The sequence below is a fragment of the Toxotes jaculatrix genome, chromosome 8, assembly GCF_017976425.1.
Source record: "Toxotes jaculatrix isolate fToxJac2 chromosome 8, fToxJac2.pri, whole genome shotgun sequence".
Taxonomy (NCBI): Eukaryota; Metazoa; Chordata; class Actinopteri; family Toxotidae; genus Toxotes; species Toxotes jaculatrix.
Window position 1 is genome coordinate 11,686,260 of NC_054401.1, and position 19,239 is coordinate 11,705,498.

Below are 19,239 nucleotides of genomic sequence, written 5' to 3' on the forward strand. Positions count from 1 at the left end.
GCAAAATTTACCTTTTTAAGTTTTTTTCTTATGCAGACCACCACCGCTGCAACCATATTTATGGTCAACTCAGCTCTACACAGGCAACAACTTGGAGACATTTGCAGTGAACGATCACTAAGGGCTAAAGAGTTATCCTTTATCAATTTGTTTATGCACTAAATTTTGTGATTTGTAATGTCAGGATAGGCAGCAATAACAATTACAGACACAACTAAATATGGCACAAAATCCGAATTAAACAGAGATTCAGTAATAAAATAATGAGTGAAAAACAACCAAACTTACACGTATGATATACAGTATGTTATAGTGTGATATACAGTATCGAAAGACAATGCCTGTGCTCGTTCAACTGAAGCTAATTATTTGTAGTTGGTTCCTCGTTAGTAGGTCGTGCACCTGTAGCACAGGTTCGGAGCTGTGTTACCAGGGGCCCTGATGATGCTGATCCATCAGCGAGTAGATAGTTGCGCCATCTACTGGTAAATTGGAGAAACAAGTACATGGGGGCGCTGGTTTATTCACCTTGGCCCATAACTGGTCCTGAAAAGTTTTGTTTATCTGGGTCAAACCGGTAGTTTTTGTTTATGTCAGCTGGAGTGAAAATACGGGCTTCCTTTTTTCAGCGAAAAGGCCTTAAAGAGGTCCAGCGCAATGAATGATTGACGTTGATTTCTCACCAATAGCAAACGTAGCCGTCACCTATAGTCCCGCCCAAGTTAGAGGACTGGTCCAATCACAGAGCTCTCTCCGGCGAAGCTGGGCGGGACGGTTACATCGCCGACAAAAGGTAACAGGTTGCAGTTGCCGTATAATGAACTTGTTGCTGTGTTAATTTGCGGAGGAGTTGTTTTTCATCCCGCTTTTCTATGTGGACTTTGATGGATGTCTGTGCACATATTTGAATCATCGTTGAAACAGGGGAGACGAGGTGTCAAAGAGGAGCCGAGGAATAACTTGAGAGAAAGAGGTAACTTTACGTTTGGTTTTGGACTTCACATAACCAGACAACCAAACCAGACAGACACGACCTGTCAGACAGTTCGTTACTCGCTTTGTAAAGGTTTTCTGATGCTGTGTGTCGCTTATTTATTTGTTTAAATGAGTTTTGTAGTAATTTCTTACAGTATTGTGCGCTCTGAGGTTTTTCAGTTTGCCAGTTTAGCTTGGTAGCTAACGTTAGTTTGATAGGTCGAGAGAGAGACAGTGACTAGTGCTCCTTGCTAACGTTACTTCAGGATACTTGGATTTGCCTGTTATGTGATGTGAAATGCATGTGAGGGGTGTCTGCACATGTCTCTGTGGAAGTTATAAGTGCTCTCAGGGTGGCTACACGTCTCTGCTAGGGAAATATACTTTTTAATACCAGAGGAATTCATACTGAAAAGCTTTTTTTTTTTTGTCCAAAGTAGCTATGGTTTTTGTGCAGTAGCTGTGTCTCTGCCCTGTGCTATCAGGGGGATTTGCCACTGGAAAAACTGTTGGCTGAAAAACAATTTTAAGACGTTTGAAACAGTGGCTGCAAATGTAACCTTATTTCAAATCCTTGGCCTTGAAAATAATACAGAAAAAAACAGCCTGACATGTATTCACCAGTGGGACATTTTGAAGAGCCATCCTGTAAGTACAGAGATGCTGTTCCAGGTTAAGCTTGAGTCAGATAAAACGGATGACACAGGCAAGAAAGAAGTGCAGGTTGTAGTTTTGAAGTGGGTAATTAAAGGTTCATGGATTGTGTCATGAATTTCAGTAATTATAGTATTGAACTTGCAACACCATGACATGATATGGTTTAATTTTCAGACAGAGTGGACATGGAGAAAGGTTTAGTCTGGTGGTAGCAGTGTTCGTTGATAAAGGTTAGTCCAATCTTGCAGGTACAAACACTCAAGTGTGCAGATAAAATCCCTTAATTCAACCTCACACACACACATGCACACACACACACACACACAGCCTGTGAAAGTGATAAGGGCAGAGAGTAACAAGTGTCTGGAATGTGAGGAAAGGGAGGAACATATTTACATGCTCCTAATATGGTGTCATTTGTGTACTATTTGGTAACACTGAAGTCTCTCTTTGTTATGCCAATGAACTTCTTTGGCTTTGAAAAGAGGAATAAATGGCTGTTTGTTTGAGTGTGAAAGAGGAGCAGTGGCAAGTTTGGAAAGCAAGATTGACCGCTGTAGAGAGGATGAGGGCCTGGTTTTATGTCAAGAATGTAATGGAGAGGGAGTATACCCTGAGGACTGAGTGGCTGCCTGTCCTTTAGAGACAGGGAGGGAGTGAGCGACTGTTTTGTCTACTGTTGTTACTTAAACCTTCAAGTTTTTATTTTTAAGGCTTTGCCTGTAAGCTTAATGATTCACCAATCATAATGGATTTATCTGCCAATTAATTTTTCAATTCATCGTTTTCTATGTAAAATGCATGAAACCAGTAAAAAAAAAAAAAAAAAAAAAAAAGCTTGTTTTAATTTGCCACAGACCAAGGGAGCATCTTCGGCTGTCTTGTTTTGTTTGAGCAATAGTCCAAAACCCAAAGAATTTCAGTTCATTTGCAACAATGCATTAGCTCCTAAAATTTGAGAAGCTAGGAACATTGAAGTTTGGGTTTTTCTTTTTGCTTAAAAAATGAAGTTATCAGTTATCAAAGAAGTCAGCGATTAATTTTGCAGTAATTGTTGCAGCCCTACAATTGAGTAAATTTAATTGAAAAATAAATTTTAATGTTTTTTTTTATTTAAAGCAATTCATCTAGAAAAAAATCTAATTTGTCTCAAATGCGAGTTGCTGTTTTTCTCTCTGTTGTGAATTGAACATGAAAGTTCATTATTGACCTTGAAAACAGTAGTTTGACATGAAGGCCTTACTAACTTTTTCCAGCACTTTCAGCTTCATCTCATCCTCAGAATATGGAGGATTTCTGACATTCTATAGGCCATAAAGCAATAGCATATAGGATGGATAAATTTTATATCATATTATATCGTATTAAACACAGCACTTGCAAAATTTGCAGGCTTAGTTTTGTCATCATCCAGGGCGTATTACTCTTTTAGAATAAATTATGACTCAGGTAACCTTTGTTGCTATCTCTGTCAGTATCAGTTTTAGGCCAGGCCTGAGATGATCGGATCACATGAACCATGCTGACTCTGTGAGTCAGCAGAGGCATTTTTATGACTCTACACATTACTGTTGTTTCATTTCTCTCCACGCTCGCTAATCTCCTAATTATATTTTCCATTCCATCTTGGATCTTAACAGGGAAGTAGCTCTAATTCAATTTACTGTGCAAGAATTCAATTTAAGGTCAGAGGCGGGGGCCCCGTCAGCATGACTGCGGGGTAACATGTCTGGCAAGAGAATCCAAAAACACCAGACAGAGTAAGCTGGGCAAACAAGCCCGTAAAAGCTGGTCTGTTTTTAAAGTCACATTGATGGCATGAAACAAGTGTGGCCAGGAGTCCTGCTAAAAAGAATATCAAGGATGCAACAAACCAACTCAGTTCTTTTTTTTTTTCATTATTGGTTAATATTCGCATTATTCACTTGATTAATTGTTTGGTCTATAAAAGAGACTATGGTGAAATCACTTTTTGACTTTGTTTGACCAACAGTCCATAACCAAAGAGAATCAGTATCACTATCATATAAGACAAAGAAAAGCACCAAATACTCTTTATTGAGAAGCTTGAGCTAGAGATTGTTCAGTATTTTTGCCTGAAAAATGATTTAAATGATAAATCAGTTATCAAAATAGTTGCTGATTAATCTTCTGTCGAACGATAAATCGAGGAATCAATTACGTTTAAACTCTACAGAATACAGTCGTACAGTGTTTCTTTTAAATAAACGGCTATGTTTTAAAAAGTGACAGACATTATATAACCAAATGGATTATAGAACTTGTTTGAATACCCTACTTAGAGTATGGAAAAGGATGTTTATTTTAGAGAGGTGAGGAAAGAAATTAGCTTTGGGGCAATACCTAAAAGGGAGGGTGTATAGAGACAGAAACGTCAGTGTTGAAGCAAATGTTGTTGTAATCTAAGACGAAGCGTAAGAACGAAAGAGGGCAGAGATAGTTTCTGCATTCTCAGAATTGCTGCCCTCATTTTCTGCCCCACATCAGTGGGACAATAGGATGAGTTCCCCCTCACCCTGTCTCACGTCCAGCTGGCAACGCGTTCTTTGTCTCTGACAATTAAAAAAAAAATCAAACTGATGAAGAAATGCAGAAGAACTGATTGATAAATTAATAGAGAGAATTTTAGTTTTCTTGATAGTTGCCTATAAGGTCATTTGGCCCACTCATAGCTCATATCACCCTAGATCAGATGAGCATTTCACATTAAATCACTGGACATTGTTTTCTGCGTTTCTCGTATTGCGTGTCTGTCCCCCCAGTCCTCAGCGCATGACATGTTTGCTTGACCTTGGTGTGAAGGCAATGGGCCGCAGACCTCACGCTCGACTTCACAAATGTGTTGTGACATAGTGCTTCCTCTGTGGCTCCCAAAGGGTGGAAAAAAATCGACAAAACTGTGCACCTCTGATGAGCAGGTCTGTCTGCGGACTATGCTTACGCACTACAGACACACAGATACCTTCAAAGGTTATTCATGTCATCTCAAACGACGACGTTAAATTCACTGCCAGCCCAGACTTTTACCTTCACCTTTTCTCGCTCTGAAGTTTTTTATTTATTTTTTTTATGTTAGTATTCACAGCGAGGACACACAGTTCTATACTTCTTGGCTCACTTTGCTGACTGTATCTTATTTTGCTGTTTCTCAGAGTGGCTTGGCTGATTTGGAGTGTGTCACACAGCTTCCAAAATCTATAAGTCTAAGTATAAAATATAAAAGTGTCTGTGTAGGTGTTCAATAATGTATGGATGCGAAACAGACTTGTTTATTTGATGGCTACTTTTGTAGACAGTCCTTTCAGTGTATGAGGGGGAGGGTTGTTCACAGGAACAGCTTGACTTTGGATTTTATCACACAAGGCACTGATAAGAGAAGAAAAGCTGGCGTTTTTTTTTTTTCTTTTTCCTCTCTCACTTCACCCTCCCTTTCTGTCTCCCAACCTAGTTTCTGTCTCTCACCTTGGAAAGCTGTTGAGAGGAAGTGAAAGGTGCAGAGCAGAGAGGTCAGGAGGGAGTGTTGTAAAAGGTTTGAAGTGGGTTTAATGAACCGTACCGCTGTAATGATGGGATCTTACAATGCGACCTAACACAAGGCATGATCAGTCAGTCGATGTAATACCAGGAATGTTCAGTACTTTATAGATCTGCCCATGTCATATCAGTTTGGCAGCGCCTTATGGCTGAACCTTTCCATAAGTGTTATCAGTTGCAGTGTAAGAGGGATAGTTTTAGAGTTACTCATAGAGTTCTGTTCAAGTATAGAAAAAAATTTCTGTACAGAAATTACAGAATAAAAGAATGAAAAGATCTTCTGTGGTTGCTAAAGTACCTCTTTGTGTTCAATCTGTCAAAGTTTTGCAGGAGGAATTATGTTTTGAATCTGCCTGGGAAGCTTCCAAAAGTTGGGAAAGGCTTAGTTAGTCCTTACGTGGGGGAGAGTGAAATGTGGGTGTGTGCTTTCAGGTTAATGACTAATGGAGTGCACTGAGGACAAAGTCCACACAAGCAGTCAAGAGGCAGAAACTAAGTGTCACTGCTTATAAATCTGTGTTGCTGTATTTATTCAAAGCAAGGCTGCGTCTCTGCTTTTGTCCACAAGGTTCTCAGAGTTTTCGAGTTGCTAAAGAGCGAATAGGTATTCTTTGTTTGATTTCCTAATTTGAGGGATTATTTGAGAGAACAGGGGTGGGTTTTTTTGTTAACCTTGCTATTTATTGTCTTTAAACAGTCTTTTTTCTCTCTCACTCTCTGTCTGCATCTCTGAATCTGTTATTCTGAGTATAGTCCAACAGATACTGGATTTTTGAGGCTGATACAGATATTCATAATTGTGAGTTAAATAAAAAAAAAACCTTATAACAATATAACAGCCAATAGTAATTTTTCTAAACAGAAACACTTAATGTAACTAATCTTGATACACACTTTTTAGATTTCTTTTTAGGTTAAAGAATTGTGACCAAGATACATATTGAGAGGGATAAACTTTCCAGTGCTGGTTGGTGGACAACTATATACATATATATAGTACCAGTATGCCAATAAGCTTATATCAGTTGATATATTGCCCTGGCTGATTTATTGATCTGGTACTAATTCTGAGTTTTTCAGTACTGGTAATTTTTATGTTGGAGGTACACTTGCAGGAACACCTCAGCCAAACAATGAACACAAAAATCTCTTATTGTTTGTTTTGGTGTAGAGCAAGTTGTCCATTTATTTTGGGGATTGGTGTTCCACATTTTGAACTGTCATTGTGCAAGACACTTGTGTGGGAAATAAAACAAGCTGCCGTGAACAGAAGCATCTGCCAAATGAATAAAATATAATGTAACAAGACAAAGCAGAAGTTTGCATTTTTGACATGATAATACTTGCTAATATGTAGCCTGATAATCTAGTGCAGCATGTGTTCTTACCATTTACTTGCTTCCTTTGTCTGTTCTTTAACATGATCTCTTCTATTTTAACAGCATGAGCACAGCATCATCAGGTCGGAAGACCCCAGTGGACTACGGTGTCCAGATCCGCTTCATCAATGACCTCGGTGAAACTGGGCAGCCTGGGTCCCAGCCCAAGATCAAGACTCAGACCACCTCCAAATATGGTGTGGCGGTCAGGGTGCAGGGAATCGCTGGCCAGCCATATGTGGTCCTGAAGGACGGAGAGAAAGGAGACTCATATGGAGTCCAGCTCAGAACCCAGTACCCGTCGGGCTACAGTAGCCTTCCCCGGAGGAGAGACAAGGCAGAGCCAGGAACACATGGGGTAGATGTGGGAGGAGGAAGCGGCGGAGGAGGGCAGGGAGGGGCACTACGGCGGGCCCAGTCCCATGGGTCACTGCTGGACAGGGATGGAGAGGGAGGTGCAGGCAATGAGGACTTTCAGCTGTCTAGGCCACCAGGGGATGGGAAGTCTGGTAGTTATGGAAACCTGGATGGAGGATTAGGAGTAAGAGGTGAGAGAGAGCAGCCTCGGCGTGCCGGTGGTAGAGAGGGGGACATGGAAAGGAATATGTGGGATAGTTCGTATCAGGCAGGTCTCAGTGGGTCACTGAGGAGCAGTCAGTCCTACCCTGACCCTCCTCAACAAATAAATGAGTTTCACTCTAGTCAGAGACAGACTTCTGTCAATAGACTAGTAAACAGGTTTGATGGTGGTAACACCGGGGGCCAGCAGAGAGGCCTCCCACCCCCACAACACGACCCCAGAGCTACATCTCCTATCCTCAACTCCAGGCCCTATACCTCACCTCCGTCCTCAACACACAGCAGCTTGGGACATGGCCAGGGTGCTGTCACCAGATTTCCTGGACAATCCACTAATCAGTGGTCTTCATCTGGGAGATATGCTGCCGTGGCGACACCGCAGGCCAGTATGACTGAGGCACAAGTAAGAATTAAATCTTTTCTGCTTGGGCATTAAAGGTGATTTTCAGTGCGCTTCAGACGGCACAGAGCATGCAAAATTGCAAGAGTAGTTTTCTGATCTATGTCTTAAGGTGACCCCTGACCTTTTGCTGGACCAGGGTCAGAGTGCAGAGATGAGCAGTGAGGAGGAGCAGGTCATGGAGACAATATACAACATCCTGAGGCAAGGGTACGGACCTCTTCCTGTTACTGGGTTAGCACATGGTATTTTTTTAAATAATAAATAGATTACTTCATTAATGTTAAGCAGTTGTCGTTTCCCTTTTCCACCTTCCCTCAGATCTCACGAGAGTGATGTTGTCATCAATCACAAAGTCAAGCTCATCTTTCAGAAGATTCAGAATATAAAGGTTTGTCCCTTTTTGAAAATATGGCTTTCTGTGGAGGGCTTGCTCTTACACTGGTTCATGTATCAGATAAATAAATAGTATGGATGCTTACGTATAGTATATGTGCCCCCTGACTCCTTTTTCTTAAGTCCAAAGAAAGCCCCAGGGAAGAGTGGATAAGAGAAAAGAGGGAGCTGGAGAGAAAGATGGCTGAACTACAAACTGCCCTGCGAGAGGAAAGAAGGGTAAGGAAAACCGGAATAAAGATGTGAGGATAGAGAGATTATATATTAGCTGTGCTGAAATGTAAAGCAAACGTCTATACTTTTCTCTAGTGGATAAGAGAGTTTTATTTTTAAATTGAATGAAAACATCATTTGCACTTTCTTTTGATTTAAATAGAGTGAATTATCAAAGTGTACCCAGAGAATAGAATAAAACCTTTTCTGCTTTTCTTCTTTCTTTTTAAGCTTCAAAACCCGTACTTGCTAGGTTTATGTCATTTAACAAAGCCCAGTTTAAGGTCGGAGGTGGGAGACATGTATAGATGCTTGTGTGCTTGAGTTTTGGGTTGTCCTGAATGACCCACCAAACCTCCCTTAGTTTCAGCTGGCTGATTGGAACTGTCTGCCACCACAGGATGTTAACATTCAGAGAGGAACCTGCCACTTTAACTGAGCTCTAATTACATGGAGCGCATCCAGTGCCACACATAACACTCATCCAAGTCTCCTTGAAATGAGAGCACCAAATATCAAGTGGAGGAAATAGTTGCTGGTTGGTTAAAAGTAGGAAACTGGCCTCAGAGTTTTTATGTCATTTTAACTAATCTAACCAGGAGGGCCGGGGGGCTCCTTTGAGTGTGCTTCAGATTAATCCTCTGATTAATCCTTAAAGCCCTCTGGCCTGGTCAGAGGTGCACATACACACTATAATCTAACTTCAATAATGACTCATCATATGTTGGTTTAAGGAAGTTGGGCAGGTCTTAATCTCTAATGGCTCCTAAAATCTTAATCCCTTATGCATATTGATCCGTGGGCAAATGCAAGCCCGCTTTAACATTTCCTAAAAGCCCATTGTTTATGCCGCCAGAGCTACTTGATGTCTTATGTTTCACCTCTCTCATTTATTCATCATGTCTGCTCATGTGTAGGACTCTGTTAGCAATTCTGATCCCGCTCTGAAAGCTGAGCTGGAGTCCTGTCTGGATGAAAATCTGCAACTCCGGGAGATGTTGGACCGGAAGAAAACAGATTTAAATGAAACACAATCAGAGTGAGGGCACAAAAGCACAGCACACACACACAAAGGAAAGCGGGAAGGGGCATGGTACCATTGTTTGTGAATCTTTGTGGTCAGGAGTAAGAGGGGGGAATGACCACTTTGTTTTCACACACTCCTTACGATTTCATGAACAAGCAGTTACTGTATCTTACTCACAAGGCCAAACAAGTGGGTCACAGTCATTTGAATTCATAGAATCATTCAGTAATGCGTATGCCCTCTTTTCCTCACAGGTTGACTCAGCTGCGTATGGAAAGGGAGAATGCAGAAGCACGGGCCAGAGAGATGGAGGACCAGCTGGCTGAGCTTCAGGATGATCTGAGAAAAGAAAACAGCAACAAGACGGTACCACTGAAACATGATCACACAAAACACCTATACGGATATAAAAGGAGAAACAATTTCACTCCACCGCTGGATTAAAATAAAAACACTTTTAAAGTTTGCCGCAACATTAACTTTACGGAAATAACTGTAAGCTGAGATATCAAAGATATCAGGTTAATACTGTGCATCCTCTGTGTCTGCAGGACCTGATGTCTTATCAAGCACAGCTGATGGAGGTGTGCCAGCTGAAACATAAGCTGGAGGAGACGCTGAGGCAGAGAGAGAGGGAGCTAACAGCTCTGAAAGGAGCACTGAAGGAAGAGGTGGCCACACATGACAAAGAGATAGAGGCACTCAGAGAGCAGTACAGTGCTGACATGGAGAAGCTCCGTAGCAGCATGGAGCAGGTGTCTCAGGTGTGTACGCGCTCACATCACTTATATTTGACTGTCCGTCAACAACAGAACAAAACTATGTACATTCAACAGAAAAACTGGTTCTGCATGCTTTTAGGTTTCAGCTTTTCCAGTGACAACATTTGTATTTTTTTGGTTGTAGATCATCTGTGTCTCCCTCAATGCTGTTTTGATAGGATACATGGATGCTGTCTTCTACGCACACATACTATTTTACAGATACAGTAAACTGTGAAAGTTTCCCAGTGAATATATAATTAAATAAAGTTCAGATCACAGTGATGTAATTGTGTTATGAGCTGAGTATCGGCGCACTGCTGGTGACTGGCAGTCTGTGTGTAATACGCAGCCAGCTCTTTCAAAACACAGTAGCAAAACAAAAACTGCACCAGGCACAGGAGGGCACCACAGGACACAGACAGATTCACAACAGCTTGACTTAAGGAAAACCCTGACAAAGGTTAATGCTTACCTATTAATATTTTCTTTACTTCTAACATCAATTTGTTTAGATTTGTACATTTTCTTTTACCATTATAATAAAATTCATCGCTTTGCTGTGTCTGGATAAATGAATCTGGATAAATTTGGACACACTTTATTGTGTTAAACTTTCAAATGAAATCCACTCCAGTTTCCATTCCAGTAATTTTTATAGCGCCCCCATTTACAGTAACCTGTTTAGTACATAGAGATATGAAGACAATGATTTCTGGTGAACAAGCCTTCCGAGTACTATCATGAAAGCCAACAACAGAGGAGTGTCTCCGGCTGTGAGCATTTTAAACTTGACCTCTTTGATTAAGACGGTGCAGATTACTTCTTAATGGAGTACAATCTCTGTTCACTGAGAATGCCCTTTATGAAATGTTAGGGATACAATACAATATGCTCTTGATTCTTCTGTCTCCTGTTTTAGTCTCACGCAGGGATCGAAGCAGAGCGGTTGCGTGTCAATGCATCAGTTCGCTCTCTCCAGCAGCAGTTGGAGGACTGTAGAGACGAGAGCAGCCACTGGATGGAGCAGTTTCATGCCACCAGAGATGAACTTCGAACAACTAAACAAGAGTGAGTCCGTACACATTTAAACACAACATACTGATCACAAAGTATATTCATTATTTCTTACCTGGGCTTGTGATTTCCAGTGTTCACATGGACATGGAATATTGTCACCCTCTTTATCATCATCATTTCATTTTGAACCTGCTGTACTACTAATGTGTGTCCATCTCTTGTCTTTCATTCTGCCTGGTCAATGTTCCTTCCTCTCTCTGTCAGAGAGCCACCCAGCAGCCCTGAAGCACCGTGAGAGTCACTAATTGAACAGCATTTGTGTTTAGATATGCAGAGCTGTAGATGTGGCTAACTGTGCTAACTGTGCTAACAGTCGTCTCATTGTAGCGTTAAGGCCATCCACACATGATCCATGTTCAAATATGGACTCCCTAATACATGAGTCCCAGTGGGAATATGGACCGTATTTAGTGCTATGGCAGAGCAGAAATGATGCGGAACATCCCTCACAGTCTGAAGCTTCAGCAGATGACATTTTTACATTAAGATTTCCTTCATTGTGCCTACACAGTGGATACAGTTACTGTGAACACTGTGTGTAACCAGGAACAATAAAGATACTTAGAGAGGTGTGGATGGTCTTATATATTTGTGAGTGTTTAGCTAAAAACGTGTTGTAAACTTGTTTTCTGTGAATGTGTCTGTGACTGTTATGTGGTAACAAGGAATGCTGATTTATTTCCTGTTGTTTGAAGATTAAATAACGACTTATTTGCTCATTGACTACATCAAAATAAATGAAGCTCACTTGTGATGATTCATCTATACAATCCAACTACTACTGATCAGCTAATTAAGCATTAAGAACTAGGACAGTTGGTTTACATCAATTGTTTGTTCTCATTTTTTAGGCTCCTGCAAGCTCGTCTGGAAAAAGAGGAGTTTGAGGAGGAACTGAAGGAGCTCCAGGATAAAATGAGCACCATGAAACAACAGATACCAGACCCCAGCCACACACAGACTCTCAACCAGGTGCAGTAAACACACTCACAGCTTTACACAACTTCTCATCCACAGATGAATAACGAACATTTCACCATCAAATTGTTCATATTTGTGTTCAGGAGCTCCAGCGATACAATGCTGATCTGCAGAAGGCAAAGTCTGAGGTGGAGAAGCACAGGACAGAGTTTGACAAGAAGGTCATGGAGGTCATCTCCATTAAAAAATCTCACCAGAACCAAGAGGCAGAGCTGAAGTATGAGATTGACAGGCTAAAGGACCAGTTACAGAGGGCCAAAGAAGACATTGCCAAGGCACAGGAGAAAAACAAACGGGTTAGTTTAATCTCACAGTAAAAGGCTACAGTTTCTTAAAGGGATCATTTCAAATCTTAGTGAGATTTTAACAATGTGCATGAAACTGGTTACCTGGCTAGCACAACAAAGTGTGGTAATGTGTATGCGGTAGATTTGCATGACAGGTTGATTTGACTTATCTCTCTTGTATTTTTTGTCTGAATCCTTCCTTTGTGTACCTGCCTATAGCTCCCAGACCCAGCCACCATCTCAGAGCTGGAGCAGAAGCTTGGCGAGGCGCGTAGTGAAGCTAGCCAGCTCAAAGAGAAACTCTCATTGTCTGCAGAGGAACTGGAGGCCAGTAAAGCACAGCTCAGTAGAGCTAAGATGGACCTTAAATCACTGCAAGATTCCCAGGAGGAGCAGAAAGAGGCCAACACACGTCTAAAAGAGAAACTCTCACGGTTAGAGGTAACGCTGCATCCTCACAAAAAAAAAACGTTGTTCAGCTCAGTGTGCTAGACAGAAGCAGACATATTTAAGCGTAATTGGACGTCCTCTGTGGTTTCCTCAGGCTCAGCTGCAGACTAATGCCGCAGAGAGCTCAGAGGCAGAGCTCGCCCTCCACTCTGAGGTGAGAGGCCTGAGATCTGAGCTAGATGAGGCAAAGAGAAAAGCCTCCAAACTGAGCCAGGAGCACCGTGAACTCAGCCTGCGCCTGGAGGACACGGAGAAAGACAGGGAGACGCTCAAACAGACCGCCAACCAGCTGGAGGAGACCAAACGGCAACAGGAGAGAGCTCTAGAGAAACTCAACAAAGAGGTAAGAAAGAGAGGTCCTCGTTATACCTTTGCAAATGATGAAAAGCCGGTGCAGCCTGGAGCACCCAGATGCTCATTAGAAGCCACACAGCACAAAATATTCATCCTCTTTCTTTTTTTGTTTTGTCCCCTCCCCCTCCTTGTCAGTATGAGTCTCTGACCATGTCCTCAAGAGGGGAGGCACAGGTTCTTAGGGTTCAGTTGGAGGAGCAGAGAGAGAGAGCACGCAAGGAAATGCAGGAGGTGCAGCGTCATGGAAACGACGCGCAGACCGAGCTGGAAAAAAGCCATACAAACCTAAGGAGACTGGAGGAAGAAGTGTGTGTTTTTGTTTGGAGTGTTTGTGTTTTAAATGTTTGTGTGCGTGCTCGCTCTCTTGTTTGGCCCAGTTTTTGTTTTCATTATGAAAATCATGTCTGGTCTGAATGTGTCCAACAGTTTTGACACTTTAATATTCATGATGCATGCTTGACTGATTGTATTCATGCAAAACGGGATTCATGCAAAGCTGCACACATATTTTTTTCTCATGATGAACATTCAGTCTGGCATTACTAGTTCTAATATTATGATAAATCTAACTAGATGTCACGACAGAAGAAGGAGCTCCTGCTTGTATGTGAGGAGAGAGACAACCACCAGCTGGATAAAGAGCTTCTCACCAACAGACTGCGCCACCTTGAGGCAGAGATAGAGGCCAGCAAAAACAACCACAATGACAAAAGCCGAGAGATTCGCATCCTGGAGGTAAGATATGTGCATCTGCTCGCCTCCTGGTTTGGGACAATAAACCATTTGGGAAAATTAATCATGACTGAAGGGATCCCAGCTGTTAATAGATATGCATACGTCATTAGTATAGCAGTGTTGCCGTGTGCTTACTTCCATCTGTAAATCAAACATGTCACTATCATGTTGATAAGTCACTCAGATTTCTGCTTCTATGTGTATATTTAAAGTATTTATCTGCTGCAGTGTTTGTTGTCTCTGTTTGGATATCAGTTGTGATAGTGCCTGTTGAAGTAGCTCAAAGCATCACAATCACGAAGATCAACAGGTCATACAACCTCTATAAAGGCAATATGTCTGGAATTGGAATTGAAACGGAGTCCAAACTCGGCACCAACTAGTCTCCTTTCTGAGCTCCTAATGAAGTTGATCATGTTTTGTCTCTGTCAGGACAAGCTGAAACGCATGGAGTTGGAGCTGGAGGAGGAGAAAAGCAGCGTAGAGATGCTGACAGACCGGATGGCCAGGAGCAGAGACCAGATCGATCAGCTCCGCTCTGAGCTCATGCAGGAGAGGTCTTCCAAACAGGACCTGGAGCTGGACAAGAACGCCATGGAGAGACATGTATGTGCACATACGTCACATCTGTGTTTGCTGACATTTGTGATGAACGGTGACTGAAGTCTTCAGTCTGATACTTTTCACTCCCTTCACCTTTGCATCTTCACTTCAGTACAAAATACAACATTTAGGTGAAAGTCCAACACACACCCACCCTTGACTCACCGCCTCTGTTTGTCTGTCTGTGTCTGTCCTGGCAGCTGAAGGAGCTGAGGAGTCGTGTGGCTGACATGGAGGGCCAGTCTCGCTCCTCAGCAGGAGTCTCCCAGCTGGAAAACAAGATCCAAGAGCTTGAAGAACGCCTGCGCAGTGAGGAAAGGTGCAGTGCAGCTTCCTCCACTCTATATACACCTAAATGATCACATTTTTTTTTATCCTTGTTTAAACTGAATATCTATCTATGTAAATGTTTTTGAACAGATTCCCATAAAATGTGGTGAATGGACACAGGTTATATACTTGTATACAGGTATAAATGTATGTGTTTTCCTCAGAAGAATGCTCTTATCCCAAAACCAGATTTCCATGCGTCACTATGTAGCAGCTTGATTGAAGCAATGAGATGGCAGATGTTTTCCTCAAGGGCATCATGGCAGCAGCTGAGACAGGGAGAGTGTTACTCATTAACATGCTTATATATCTTATGGTCTGTTCTTCTCTTGCTTATGGAAAGGGAGAAGAACTCTGTGTTGGCGTCTCAACGTCGTCTGGAGAGGAAACTTAAAGAACTCAATATGACGCTGGATGAGGAGCGGCACACACACACTGAACAGAGAGATCAGGTATGCACATACTCAGTGTCAGTATATGAATGTACTGAAAGGACACTGTGTCTGTACAAAGAACACATACTTATCGAAGCTACACCTCAACCTTATCCTGTGTTGTAGCTTTCTCTGAGAGTGAAGGCCCTTAAGAGGCAGGTGGATGAAGGAGAGACAGAGCTGGAAAGGATAGATGGACTCAGAAGAAAAGCTCAGAGAGACATGGAGGAACAGATGGAGCTCAAAGAGGCCTCGCAAGCCAGAGTCACAGCTCTGGAGGCTGAGCTCAAGTAAGCATTTCCAGCATTTCCTTTGTCTCTGTGTGTTTCTTTTTTTTTTTTTTTTGTCTCTCGTCCAATTTGTTACTCACTGTGAGCTTTCGTAATGATTATGCAAGACACTTCCTGGCAGCCAGATTATCACAGCAGTGTGTGTGTGCGTGTGTGTGTGAGAGAGAGAGAGACACCATCTCCTCCTCTTTATGTCACAGAATGAATAAACCTGATGATGCTATTACTAGTGAACTCAGATTCTTCAGCTGTTACACACAGTTACGGACACCTGGTAGAGATTCACCCAGCCTCCCTGAGGTGCAGTATTTCACAGTTTGATGTGTGTAAAACATATCAGCATTCACCCACGTGTGAAAAGGTATTTCATTAAACTAAAACGGCACATTACTCATGCACCGCGGGGGAAATTAAATTCCAGACACGCTCCCATCGGTACAAAGGAAATACCTGTTGTTCCCTTACATTACCAGCAGAGGGAGCACTGTGCTTACCTGACAGCACCAACATTTGTGAATGAAGCGGCTGATAAATGAACATCGGCGTGTTTCAGTGGTTAATTGTGACAGTAATGTGTATAATGATGATTAGAATAGAATAGAATAGAATAGATCTTTATTGTCATTGTCACAGGTACAACGAAATTTAAAGTGCTCTCCAGTCAGTGCATTAAGAAAAATATTAAAAAGAATAAATAAATAAAACATATAGAACATATAGTAACACTAGCAGCATACACAACAGACATACACACGCAGTCATACGCACCAAATCATTTCCTAAAAACAGAGCATTGCATATTATTTTTTTGCAGTATTGAGGGTTGTTATTGCGGTTGGATAAAAACTGTGTTTGAGTCTGTTTGTCCTTGCATTTATTGACCTGTACCTTCTGCCTGAAGGCAATAGTTCAAACAGGGAGTGACCGGGATGGTGGGTGTCCTTTATAATGTTCTGTGCTTTTTTCAAACAGCGAGAACTGTGTAGTTCTTCACATGATGCTGTGATAATGATGTTTCACAGGAGGAAAACTCAGACAGCAATGCGCCCTGCTTTGGATTCATCAGCCCTCAGCTCAGATGACGACGACAGCCTTTATGACCCGTCCACCATCACCTCCATCCTCACTGAGAGCAACCTCCAGACCAGCTCCTGTTAAAGCAGCACTTTGGGGACAGGACGAGGGTGGGGAAACATAGCACTGCCAGGGGGAAAAAAATGGATGGAGGTGAAGGTTATCTGGTTTGTAGATTGGGAGTAAAGCCAAAAGGCAGAATGGCATGCACTACAGACAAAGAGGGAGGGGTACAAAGACCATGGAGGTACTTACATATTGTAGAGGTTAGTAGGGGAATGATTTTCCACACCAGAATGAATGGAAGGAAACAAAACATCCTCTTCATTTCAGGGAATTTGCTTCAGTCTACAGCGTACGCAGATGTTCTCCATGGTACAGTTTCATGCACATAGTCCACTACCAACACACCTCAGACGATTTTGAGGTTGAGATTCTTGGCTCGAGCACTTACGGTACTACGTCTGACTTTGACTGAATATAGAATAACAGTCTCATCATTTCCTGGTGTTGATAGTTTACATGTTTTTACTTTAGTTTTTATTTTAGTTTTCTCTGCAGCACAGCTGCAACTGACTGAACTCACAAATTCTGTACAATGCACAAAACTTAGATCTACTGGAAACATGGACTTAATCACACTGAGTATGTTATAATAGTCACAAGTGATTTAAAACTGCAAACAATACAACAGTGTAAACACGCTGTTTTTCTGAGTTAATTTGAGCCTAATGGTCTGATGCAAATGATTCTTACCGAATGAAATCTAGATTTTGTTTACTGAAAACAAAATAATTAATTTGTTGTGTATATTTGTACCTATGGAATATGTCTGTCCTTTGCCTGAAGATAGTCTGGGACAATAGTTTACTCCACTTTCCAGTCTTCAGTGTCACATGGTACACAGTTTAGGGATTCTGAATTATAAAATACAGCAAAGTATGACACTAATAGCATCTCAAATTACTTTTCTTGGACAGGGACACATTCTGCTTCCAGACTAGTAATAAATCACAAAAATGACAGAAACCTCATGTTAAAGGTTAAGATTTTAGTTTTATTGTTGTTCTACCTTGTAAGTCATTATTCACTGTATCTGTGGCAGTTTCCTGGTTAAGGTCCGCCAGACCTTAGACCTTTGGTTCTGTGGTTTATGTGAGGACAGAGAGGTCTGTGCTGATAAAATAACTCTGACAGAATATGGGGTGTAAAAGTGTTTTTTCCTCTTTTGGAGGAAAACAATGGCCAAATATCCTCTCTGTGTGGTAGAAACTTCACGTTTTTTTGTTGAAGCTACACAGTTTCTATGCATTCTTTTTTATTACGTCAATGAAACATATATACTGTCATTTCATTACAATGCCTTAAAATTGCTTAAAATAATTTGACTTGTTATTCTTATCTGAATGATTTTTTTTTGTAAAGTCTTTGTATTTAACATTTGTAGGTGTTGTGAGGCTTAATCTGGTTTTGTAAACACTTTGAACAATCAGCTGAATTTATAATTGTATTACATTTTTCTGCAATGTAATGTTTCTTCCTGTCTTTCCAGTGAAACTGGAAAATGGTACATATGATTTGTTAGACAGTTGAGTATAAATATGTTGAATTTAAATGCTGGTAAATACTGTAATTGTGGCTGGAAACCTTTCACACTAACTGGACTTCAGAAAATAGATCTTTTTTTCTATTGCATATAAATTTAGAAACAATAAAACTCTTTAAGTTAAATTGATCTACATGCATTGTCATAATTACAGAATATTAACCGGTTTTACTGCATTGTTTGTTTTTGGCACATTTCAGGGAACACAATTTCCTCATACATTTCCCTTTGACAAAGGGAGTCAGACATAACTGGCTTTCTTCCCATTAGTGTTACGGTTAAAGTGAGGATCATCTCCCCACCTTTCTTTAAAAGTTCAGTCGGCTTCAGTGGAAAAGATCATAGGTGGAGGCAATAATACATAGATAGTTGAAAAATACCAGACAAATGTGACTTAAACAACCTGCGTGGTCGACAAAGAGAAAAGCAAACAACAACAACAAAAAAAAAACATTTGAGTGGAATGATTGGGATTTCACAGGAACACATTCACATTAAATAAATACTGCACATGCCGCCATTCCCACGGTTTTGAACAACACATATGACTACTGTGCTGCGGACAGCTATCAAAACAGCTACACAATGCAGATGGGTAGCGTTATTGTTTTGGCAGCAGGGCTGTGCTTCTCTGGAATTAGAGATAATGTTTACTGCATGTTTGATAACAGAAGTGTGAACCTGAATGAGTTACTCAGTAACACCTACAGGAGCTGGTTAAGCACCTAATGGCTATTATCACTGTGCTGCCAAATCTGATGACAAGGTCTGTGTGTGTCAAGTATCCAACCTTAAATCACACTGCCAGTCTGATTGCAGCTTTTTCAGATCTCAAACATGTGTTCTGTGCCCAGGCAGACATTTTGACTTGTCACAGAGGAAAAACCACAGGCTTAGTTAATAATATCAACAGCTTCTTCCCATTTCAGTTTACCGGTTCCAAATTTTCAAAGTGCACATTCTTACTCTAGTCAATCAATTGCTCATTTATACTTTATTTGGTTTCCTGGCGCATACGTTTCTAATTTGTGCAACACCTTAGGAGGTACAATGTCTTCTTAACACATCTTCCA

The 19,239-nt window shown here is 41.3% G+C and overlaps 1 protein-coding gene across 4 annotated transcripts; it reads left to right on the forward strand.

The window, feature by feature from the left end:
- The first annotated feature begins 807 nt into the window (after window positions 1-807).
- On the forward strand, window positions 808-18,260 carry LOC121186179 (cingulin). 4 transcript variants are annotated; one of them, XM_041044843.1, is made up of 20 exons: window positions 808-973; window positions 6,630-7,548; window positions 7,658-7,755; window positions 7,867-7,936; window positions 8,065-8,160; window positions 9,072-9,193; window positions 9,436-9,547; window positions 9,733-9,945; window positions 10,865-11,013; window positions 11,874-11,994; window positions 12,087-12,299; window positions 12,510-12,731; window positions 12,835-13,083; window positions 13,230-13,400; window positions 13,668-13,829; window positions 14,262-14,435; window positions 14,633-14,751; window positions 15,106-15,214; window positions 15,323-15,486; window positions 16,509-18,260. In XM_041044843.1, the coding sequence occupies exons 2-20, from the start codon at window positions 6,631-6,633 to the stop codon at window positions 16,642-16,644; spliced, it is 3,618 nt and encodes a 1,205-aa protein (XP_040900777.1). In that variant the 5' UTR covers window positions 808-973; window position 6,630; the 3' UTR covers window positions 16,645-18,260. The 4 variants fall into 4 exon arrangements, with proteins under 4 accessions (XP_040900777.1, XP_040900779.1, XP_040900778.1 ...); XM_041044845.1 differs by having other exon boundaries at window positions 7,685-7,755; XM_041044844.1 differs by having other exon boundaries at window positions 6,630-7,542.
- Window positions 18,261-19,239: the final 979 nt, after the last annotated feature.